General features: G+C 52.6%; 1 protein-coding gene across 1 annotated transcript; it reads right to left on the reverse strand.

The window, feature by feature from the left end:
* Positions 1-340: 340 nt before the first annotated feature.
* On the reverse strand, positions 341-10,373 carry LOC142007155 (uncharacterized). Its single transcript, XM_074983705.1, has 2 exons — positions 9,728-10,373; positions 341-1,018 (listed from the first exon to the last, which is right to left on the reverse strand). The coding sequence occupies exons 1-2, from the start codon at positions 10,130-10,132 to the stop codon at positions 620-622; spliced, it is 804 nt and encodes a 267-aa protein (XP_074839806.1). The 5' UTR covers positions 10,133-10,373; the 3' UTR covers positions 341-619.
* Between the last annotated feature and the right edge of the window lie 214 nt (positions 10,374-10,587).

The following is a 10,587-nucleotide window of genomic DNA, read 5'->3' on the forward strand; positions in this document are numbered from 1 at the left end:
TCCTACGGCCTGATCTCCAATGCTCAGGAATGATTTGTCCTAAGGAGCTAGTGGTTGCAGCTGAAGAATCCTTCTCCAACTAGCAAGATGCTAAGACTTGTTTGCGATATGTATGCAGAAGCTTGCCTCCATGTCTGTCATGCTTCTGGCTGATGGTTACCACTCAGAAACAAGGATTATAGCAGGATGAGTTACAAGCACTGCTCTCTTCTGCAGACCCTGTGCTCGACGACTCAACAGGACACAAACAACAAGTTCAAATACAATGACATTTTATTGTGGACACTGTAGTATTATCTGAGCAAAGGAGCAGTCACAACACCTGGGCCCTGCTCAGGCAAAGCCATCTGAAGCCTCACTTAGTCACATTCCTTCCCTCAGATTTAAACAGGTCAACCAAGAAACAAGCGGAGGGGCAGGTCAACAGCTGGCGTACATTAATACCACTAGCACTTCTAAATGCTCCCATTCTGTACCTCCCTCAAGTTCCATCTAAACAGAGCCTACTGGAGAAGAAGAAGTCTCTCGTGCATGTGAAGTCAAAGGTGGGTGGACAGCTGGGGGACAAAAAGAATTCTGCCTTCGTTCTTTGAAATTCAGTGTTCCCAGCTTTAGGTCCTCAGTCAGCCTTAGATGCTGTTGTGACTTCTGCTTCTTTATCCTCATTTTCTTGGCTTGGTGGTTCCATGGAACCTGCAGACCCCTTACCTGAGGGGATGAAGGGACCCACAATCCAGGACAGAGGTGCGTTCTGCATCATGTAAGCCATCAGCTCATCCACATATTCCTGGGCCCTGCTCACCATCTCCCGGCTCTGGGTCAGGGGGCTGCTGGAGAGATCCTGGAAGGAACCAACGGTTGAGAAGGAGGCACGGAGCTCTTCCATGTTGCGATACACCTGCTGCACCTTATCCTGAAGGCTGGTGGGGAGGCCTTGAATGCTGGATACTAGCACCTGGCAGGCATCCTGCAGCTGCTGGAGAATGCTGCGGGACATGGCCAGAGTCTCAGACTCCATCTGGTGGAGAAACAAACCCAAGGTTTACGGTCACCACATACACACAAAGATGGGACTTGCTGCTACCTCTTCTGGAGATTTCCTCGTGCTGGAAGCTGTGCTGAAAAGGATAGCAGGGACAGAAACCAGGAGCTCTTTCATGGAAAGAGCATTGGCTTTAGCCATTCTTTCCATAGAAAAAAGCCAAATAGCTTCCCCAGGACTCACGAAGCCTGTTTTACCATTGTTTGCAGCCTGTGACACTAAGAGACATAAGCTGCATGGAACAGAGCTCGATGAGGGGAGAGCCTAGGGATCTCCTAATCTGTTACATAAGGACATAAGAATGGCCTTACTGGGTCAGACCAAAGGTCCATCCAGCCCAGCATCCCATCTGCCGACAGTGGCCAATGCCAGGTGCCCCAGAGAAGGAGAGCAGCAGACAATGATCAAGTGATTTATCTCCTGCCCTTGTTCTGAAGGCCAGGGCACCATACTTTATCCCTGGCTAATAGCCATTTATGGACCTAACCTGCAAAAATTTATCAAGCTCTTTTTTAAACCCTAATAGAGTCCTGGCCTTCACAGCCTCCTCCGGCAAGTAGTTCCACAGGTTGACTGTGCGCTGTGTGAAGAAAAATTTCCTTTTATTAGTTTTGAACCTACTACCCATCAATTTCATTTGGTGTCCCCTAGTTCTTGTATTATGGGAAAAGGTAAATAATTTTTCTATATTCACTTTCTCCACACCATTCATGATTTTATATACCTCTATCATATCGCCTCTTTTCCAAACTGAAAAGTCCCAGTCTCTCTAGCCTCTCCCCATATGGGACCCGTTCCAAGCCCCTAATCATCTTAGTCGCCCTTTTCTGAACCTTTTCTAACGCCAATATATCTTTTTTGAGGTGAGGAGACCACATCTGCACACAGTACTCAAGATGTGGGCGTACCATAGTTTTATATAGGGGAAGCATGATCTCTTTTGTCTTATCATCGATCCCTTTTTTAATAATTCCTAACATCCTATTTGCTTTACTAACTGCCGCTGTACACTGCGTGGATGTCTTCAGAGAACTATCCACTCTAACTCCAAGATCCCTTTCCTGATCTGTCGTAGCTAAATTTGACCCCATCATGTCGTACGTGTAATTTGGGTTATTTTTTCCAACATGCATTACCTTACACTTACCCACATTAAATTTCATTTGCCATTTTGCTGCCCAGTCACTCAGTTTGCTGAGAACTTTTTGTAGTTCTTCACAATCTGTTTTGGTTTTGACTGTCCTGAACAACTTGGTGTCATCTACAAACTTTGCCACCTCACTGCTTACCTCATTTTCTAGATCATTGATGAACAAGTTGAACAGGATCGGTCCCAGGACTGACCCCTGGGGAACACCACTAGTTCCCCTCCTCCATTGTGAAAATTTACCATTTATTCCACCCTTTGTTTTCTGTCTTTTAACCAATTCCCGATCCATGAAAGGATCTTTCCTCCTATCCCATGACCACCTAATTTACATAAAAGCCTTTGGTGTGGGACCGTGTCAAAGGCTTTCTGGAAATCTAGGTATATTATGTCCACTGGGTGCCCCTTGTCCGCATGTTTATTAACCATAGTATGACTGCTATTGAAAGCAGCCCAACCAATGAGTTTATTCTCAAATACCCCCAAATTCTCACCAAGGATGGAGGTGAAGAAGAACAATCCATTTTTACATCACTGGCACTGATTAGCTAATGCTTTGATATTCAGGTTGAACCTTTCTAATCTGGCACTATTGGGACCTCACCGGTGTTGGACAGGAGAATTTACAGGACCACAGGAAGTCAGTATTCCCTAGCAGCATTACCAACTCTTCCACTGCTTACTTGGTTCTTAGAAGATTTTTAGAGATAAATTATAGCTAAATAACAGCACAGAACACTGAGCCAGGACTGGTGGCTGCAAACAAACTTTATGGGACCATAGGAAACTTGGCCACACCTATGATAAAGGTCACCTGGCTAACTAAAATCATGCTGGATTACAGATGTCGCCAGGCAAGAGAGTTCTGGATTACAGAGGTTCAGCCTGGACTTTCCAAATGTATTGCTTTAGGAGAGGAAGGCTTCTAGAAGTTACAACCTGCCCTTAGCTTAAAAGTGGGACAGTAATACAGAATAATTCCTGCTTACCCAAGTTCTCCACATTTCATTGGTTGAAATCAATAGCTCTCTATGGTTATATCTACACTAGGACACAATGTCGAAGTAGCCTATTTCAAAGTAAGAACTTCAAAATAGGCTACTTTGACGATTATCATCTACTCGTCCTTCAGGGCTGGCAAATGTTGATGTTCAATGTCGAAATAGCGCTGGGGAACATCAAAAAGAGCCGCCCCAGAGGGAAACGCGGAGCGTCCACACACACAAGCCCCCTATTTCGAAATAAGGGGCCAGGAAAGCCCACGAACCGGGTCACAGAGCACACTAGCCCTTCCAGGGCAGCTGCAAGCCACTCCCTTAAAGCGTCCCTCCCAGACACACTCAGCCTGCACTGCACGAGGAGCCCTGCGTTGGTGATACAAGCCTCGCAGACCTTGAGCCCACAGACATGGACCTGCAGCAGCAGCTGGAAGCCCTACAAGCTGCCTCCCACGGAGCAGGCGCCCTTCTAGATGCTGCCCGGGCAGCCGCCCAGCAGCTTCTGGAATTGGAGCCCTCCCCAGGAGCACCAGGAGATGCCCCCGACCATCAGGCCCTCCTCGCCCTCCCCCGCCGGGTGCCCCACCGACTCTGGAGCTACCCCTCCAGCACCGAGTGGTGGGAGCACTTGGTTATGGGGGAATGGAATGATGACTAGTGGCTGCAGAACTTCCGCATGAGCCGGCAGACCTTCATGGAGCTCTGCCAGTGGCGCACCCCCACACTCAGGCACCAGAACACCCGCATGCGGCGCGCCCTCCCTGTCGAGAAGAGGCTCGCAATAGCTGTGTGGAAGCTGGCCACTCCAGACAGCTACCGCTCTGTGGGACAGCAGTTTGGAATGGGAAAGGCCACAGTCGGGGCTGTCCTCATGGAGGTAAGGAGGCCTGGGGCTGAACTCCCTGCTGGGGAGGGGGGCCTGGGTGAGCAGGGCCTGGGTGAGGGGGGCCTCAGGAGGGGGGCTTGGGTGAGGGGGCCTGAGTGAGCAGGTCCTGGGTGAGGAGGTCACACTCTGCAAACCCTCACAGGCGCCCGTGTTCCCTCCCCACAGGTGGTGGGTGCACTCAATGCCCTGCTGCTGAAGAGGGTCGTCCAAGTTGGGGACCTGGATGCGGCCGTCGAGGGATTCGCCGCCATGGGATTCCCCAACTGCTTCAGAGCCCTTGATGGGACCCACATCCCCATCCGTGCCCCAGATCACAGTGGTGGCCGCTATGTCAACAGGAAGGGCTACCACTCTGTGGTCCTGCAGGCCATGGTCGACAGCCATGGCCGCTTCCAGGACATCTACGTGGGCTGGCCCAGCTCTACCCACGACGCCCACGTTTTCCAGAATTTGGGACTATACCACCGACTGCAAGCGGGGACCTACATCCCACAGAGGGAGATCCCTCTGGGGGATACCACCACCGTACCCCCTCTGCCTTGTGGTGGATGCGGCGTACCCCCTCCAGCCCTGGCTTATGCAGCCCTGTACAGGCCACCTCTCTGACAGCCAGGAGTGCTACAACACCCGCCTCAACCATGCCCAACAAGTGGTCGAGCGGGCCTTCGGGCACCCGAAAGGCCGCTGGCGTTGCCTCCTGGCACGCCTAGATCTGGGCCTCCCAAACATCCCCCAGGTTGTGGGGGCCTGCTGCACACTCCACAACCTGGTGGAAAGCAAGGGGAAGGCCTTCATGCAGGGCTGGGCACAGGAGGCCGCAACAGCCTACCCCCAGCCAGCCACCGCCCCGAGCTGCCAGACCCACCAGGACGAGGCCCGGGTCCGGGAGGCCCTAAGGGAGTACTTTGACCAGGTGGCCCAGTGAGCGACCCCCCATCCGGCCATCCCTGCACCCCGCCCCAGCACCCACACCTCACCCTCACCAAAAGCACACGGGACACAGGTTTTGGGAAAAATAAAACTGTCTTTATTTACAAGAAAAACAAAAATGTCACCTCTTTTTGGCAAATAAATAATAATATTAGCAAAAAAAACAGACTAATGAAAATAATAACTATGTACAAGTGGGGACATCTCTACAAACTATAACGGGGGGTCAACTATAAATAACTATATACAAGGGTGGGGACAACTATTTACAGGGGGGAGATGTGGGCAGGCCATGCATCAGCCCATCATTCTGGGGCAGGGGTGGAAGGGCATGACCCCCACCGCGTCCGGCTGGCCAGTCCCCCTCTCAGCCAGGGTCCCTGGCGAGGCTGGCTGGGGACTGGGAGCATGGGGAGGTATGGCCAAGGTGGGTCCATGGCCCCGGCTGGCTCCTGCTCTGAGGAGCTGGTGGGTGGGGCAGAAGGTGGGGCAGCAGGTGGGACGACAGCAGGCAGGGCAGCAGGCAGGACGACAGTGGGCGGGATGACAGCAGCAGGACATCAGCGGGCGGGGCGGCTGGGAGGGCAGGACAGAGGACATCGGGGGGGAGGCAGACGGGCCACCAGCTCCTCAAGGGTATCGGCCACCTGGTTAAAGGTGGCCATGAACTCGCGCCAGGCATCCCAGCGCCAGGTGGCCTCCCGCTCCTCGAATTGGAGCCTCCGCTCCATGAGGTCCACCTGGCGCCAGAGGGCGGCAGCCACCTCTGGGTCGTAGGTGGTGGTGGTGCAGCAGTGTCATCCCTGGGAGTGGACCCGGACTGGGGCAGGCGGTGTCCCCAACAGCTGGTGCGCCGGTGGTCTGGGAGGGCTGTCGGGGACGATGGATTGTGCGGTTGCAGAAATAGGGGGAAAACGGGGAAGGGAGGCCATGAGTACCTAGCCTTGACCTGTGGCCCACCCCCCACGCCCGCAAGGGCCTGTGTCCCCGCCCCATCCATCCCCCATTGGTGCATGCACTGATCCTGTGGGTGGCCCCCTCCAGTGGTCCTCCCCTCTCCCCTCCCACTGGGGGTGAGGCATGGCACTGTCCATGGGTGGAGGTGCTGCTGGGCACTGGTGGCTGTGGCACCGTCCCTGTGCTGTGGATTGCCCGGGCCATGTCAGGCTGGGGTGTTGTGGGGGGCCCCTGGTCAAGTGGTGCCCCCGCCCCATGCTCAGGGGGTCTGTGCCCTGTGGGGTACATACCTGATGGTGCACTGCCAGGCTCCGGAGATGCCCATGAGGCAGACACCCAGCTGGAGCTGCAGGATGGCACGTCCAGCCCCAGCTCTCCCTCCTCACTGGACCACTCCGTGGCTGGGGTGGAGGGTCCCAGCTGTAGGTGTGGCGGGGCAGGGCTGGCCTTCGGTCCTGACCCTGTCTCCGAGGCTGGCTGGGGCTCATCGGCCGTGGTGTCAAGGGCGGCTGGGGGAGGGAGGAGGTGCCCCAGGGGCCCAGGATAGCCTTGAGCTCCCGGTAATAGGGGCAAGTGGCAGGGGCAGCCCCAGACCGGCTGGCCAAGTCCCGGGCCCGGGCATAACCCTGCCGCAACTCCTTGACCTTGCTCCTGACATGGTCAGGAGTGCGGGCAGGGTGACCCCAGGCAGCCAGGCCCTCGGCCAGCCAGGAGAATGCCTCTGCATTCCGCCGCTTGCTCCCCATGACATGCAGCACCTCCTCCTCCCCCCAGAGCCCCAGCAGGTCTCGGAGCTCAGGGTCTGTCCAGGAGGGGCCCCGCTTCCTACCCTGCCCGCTGGAGGCCTGGGAGCCCTGGGATGGCCTGGAGGGGGAATTCTGGGGGCGCTCATGAGGCTGGCTGGCTGCCATGGTGTCCCTCTGGGCTGTGCAGGGACACCTCGTGGCACAGCTGCTGCGTGCACGCTGCCAGCTTCCTGCTACGGGGTTTCTGGGTCCCTGTGGCTTTAAGAGCCACTGAGTGCAGAGACCATAGAGCCCCGCAGGGGCTGGACAGAGCATCTCAACCCTTCAGCTGATTGCTGCCATGGAGAACTCCGCTATTTCGAAGTAGCGGGACGCGGATTGCCTACACACACCCTACTTCGACGTTCAACATCGAAGTAGGGAGCTATTCCCATCTTCTGATGGGAATAGTGATTTCAACGTCTCGCCGCTTAACGTCAATTTCAACATCGAAATAGCACCCTGTGTGTGTAGACGCAACAGGTGCTATTTTGACATTGTGCCAGCTACTTCGAAGTAGCCGGCTAGCGTAGATGTAGCCTACCAGGCATAAAAGAGAGGGTCGCTGATTCTATTGCAGGGAAAAGGAGAACATGTGGAAAAGACAGAAACAAGGAGTATAAATAAATCAAGAAGCATTATTTCCATGGAGGTCGAGGATCATCATCTTTTACATGATAAAAAGGGGCTCTTTAGATCAGTGTTTATTAAACACTGTTCCACAGAACACTGGAATTCTGTGAACAACTTGCAGGTGTGCCATGAGCATTTGGAAAAATACACTGATGGTTTATGTTACCTGATTAAATTACTTCATTTTGGTTTTGAGATTTGTTGGGGTTATTTTTGTTTTTGTTTTTTTGGTCTGACAATTTTTCATAGGAGTTTCACATAAAAAATATTATTGTTTGGTGTTCCAAGGTCTCAAAACACTGCTCTAGATTAACTAGTCTACCTTCATGCCAGGACAGGACTTGTCCCTGTTATATATTTGCTGGTTTTCTGTCCAAACAAGTTTTACAGCTTCACCATGTACATTGCCCGCCTATTCCACACCAAAAAATTTCCACACCCAAAAATGTGAGAATGTTTTCCTGATATAAACCTAATACAGTATTTAGTATTTTATTTTCTTGCTATATTTTTAGAAGCATTTGCAAATGTGGGGATCATTCCCCATTTCTATATCCTTTGTGACTCTAAACATGTATGTACGTGCTTTTCAGCTTTCATGTGTTTTATAACCTGTCTGTAAATTATTGATGTAATTCCACTTTATTTTAATTTTCCCACCTATGCTTCAATTTAACCACAGTTTAGATGCAAATATTTCATATTAGAAAAGTACCTATGAATGGGCCACAAAGGAGGGAAGGCTTTGAAGTTTTCTGATACTATTATATAAAAAACTAATTCCCATTTCAAAGATTAAGGCACCTAACGGCAGTTGAAATTTGTTCGCTATGTCTACACTAGAGTAATCTGTCGACAGAAGCTTCTGTTGGAAGATATCTTCCAAGAAAACTTCTGTCGACAGACCACAGACAGACTGCCAAGCTGATCAATAGAGCAATCTGCTCCGTTGACAAAGTGTGGATGGACTGCCTGCCTGCTCTCTCTACAAAACAGCCAACCAGAAGCACAGCAGACAGGGCTGCCCGGTGTCCCAGAAGCCCTGTCTGTCAACAGAGGGTCCCCCAGAACGTCCAGACTGGCTTTCTGTCAACAGAATCTGTCAACAAAGGCATTCTGCCTTATGGGGGAGCAGCAGGACCCTGTCAACAGAAGTACCACGTTCTATCAATTTGCTGTTGACAGAACACCCTGTGAATGTGGATGTTCCGCAAGTCTTGTTGACCAAACGTCAATGTTGTTGACAAAACTCTAGTATAGACATAGCCAATGGGAAATGGGTGTTGTAGCCAACCAGGCTTGGGTTCCCCAGAGACGAGGCTGCACCCAGAAGGCGAGTGCTATATTTGGTTTATGGAAAGCGTGCGACACCCGCGACGGGAGCCCCGGAGATGCTGCAGTCACCAGTGGGGGAAAACCCGACACGTCGGAGCTTCGCTCGGGGAGAGGCTCTGTAACAGGCCTCCTAACACTAGCTGATAAAGCTCAACTCATTAACATAAGATTGCCTAAAATTGCCTATGCATTCCTTATCACTATCTCTTGTGGCCTACTGCCAGCATAGCCTTGAAATCTTGGCAAGCGCGGCTTGTTCTGCAGCTGTTCCCATGGCAGTTAGTTTTGCAGCTTTCACCTTGCACAGAGTGGTCTGTTTAGATTCTCCTGAGGATTCACAGAGGGGTCGATCTGCTCTCATGGGACCGTTACAAACTCTTCTCACACCCTACACTCCTCCCCGCGACCCCTTTGTGAACGCCGAGGCTAGCAGGAATCAAGTGAGGTGGTTGATGCTCTTCTGGCAACACAGCGTGCACCTGTGGAACAGACTTGACAACAGCATATGAGAGCAGTGAAAGCAAAGTTAAAAGTAATGGTTCCCAGGAGAAGGGTGTGTGGAACAGTAAGTGTGGGGGCTCCCAAGTGCATGCACTGCTGTAAGTAGTGTTTCCACTTGAAGTGGATAGCTGCTTGGGCCATGCCCATATGTGCACGCTCAGAGGTATCTGTGACCCACCCCATCCCTTGCTGACACTCACACAGAGAACAATTAGACAGGAAGGCAGATGGGAATTATGGTCTAATCCAGAAAGTTCAAACCAGTTACTTCTACCCCCACCAGCTTGGCTGGGAGGACGGGACAGAAGGGCCCAGCCTAACCTTGGAGCTTCCTCGCACACGATGGCTTCCACTCCGAGGAATTACAAGCAAGACACTCAGTTCCACCCTCCCAGCACCCGGGACGACAAGGTTGTCAAGGACTCAAATTCCAGCAAACCTCATCCTGTTACAGGGTATGATAACAAAACCAGAACCAGAACTTCCAGATTCCTTATCCAGGTAGGGGCTTACCCTATCGCAGCATGAACCCCAGGGGCCGCGGCGAAGGTAGGAGTGGACGTTGCTGTCATCAAACCAGAAAGGTCCCCACTGGAAGATGTTGCTCTTGTCCCACCAATCATTCAGGTTCAGAGGGACAAACTCAATTCCCAATCTGGTAGAGGAGTTCAGCAGGGTGCACATCCAGCAATCCGTGGCACCAGCAGTGGAGACGATAGACTGGATGGCATTCCTGAGGGGATGCTTAGGTGTGGCAGAGGTCAGCGAGGTAGTCAGGAAGATGACAAGGAGTTGAGGTGCCATGCTGTCATCTGGGTAGAAGGTAGCTGTACCGGCATCATGCCTGCCACCTCCTGCAACTCCGGACAGTCCGCTGGGGCCGCCCAACAGGCCACCATCCGTGCTACCGGCCCCCATCGCTCCATCGAAGGCTATCCTGATATGCGCTGCAGGGACAGCGCTGGCTTCCCTGCCTCCCCCGCTTTCGACCAAAAAGGCATCGTACCTGGAGAACCCTGCTCGCTGCGCCAATTGTAGCCAACCAGGCTCGGGTTCCCCAGAGACGAGGCTGCACCCAGAAGGCGAGTGCTATATTTGGTTTATTGAAAGCGTGACACCTGCGACGGGAGCCCCGGAGACGCTGCAGTCACCCATGGGGGAAAACCCGACGCATCGGAGCTTCGCTCGGGGAGAGGCTCTGTAACAGGCCTCCTAACACTAGCTGATAAAGCTGAGCTCATTAACATAAGATTGCCTAAAATTGCCTATGCATTTCTTATCACTATCTCTTGTGGCCTACTGCCAGCGTAGCCTTGAAATCTTGGCAAGCGCGGCTTGTTCTGCAGCTGTTCCCATGGCAGTTAGTTTTGCAG

This window comes from Carettochelys insculpta, chromosome 1 (genome assembly GCF_033958435.1).
Source record: "Carettochelys insculpta isolate YL-2023 chromosome 1, ASM3395843v1, whole genome shotgun sequence".
NCBI classification, from domain to species: domain Eukaryota; kingdom Metazoa; phylum Chordata; order Testudines; family Carettochelyidae; genus Carettochelys; species Carettochelys insculpta.

Excerpts from the sequence above, each read along its gene's own strand:
- LOC142007155 (XM_074983705.1), bottom strand. The coding sequence starts at position 10,132 with ATGGGGGCCGGTAGCACGGATGGTGGCCTGTTGGGCGGCCCCAGCGGA. Across the intron at positions 1,019-9,727 it reads GGGGTTCATGCTGCGATAGG|ATGGAGTCTGAGACTCTGGC; the intron begins GTAAGCCCCTAC and ends TTTCTCCACCAG.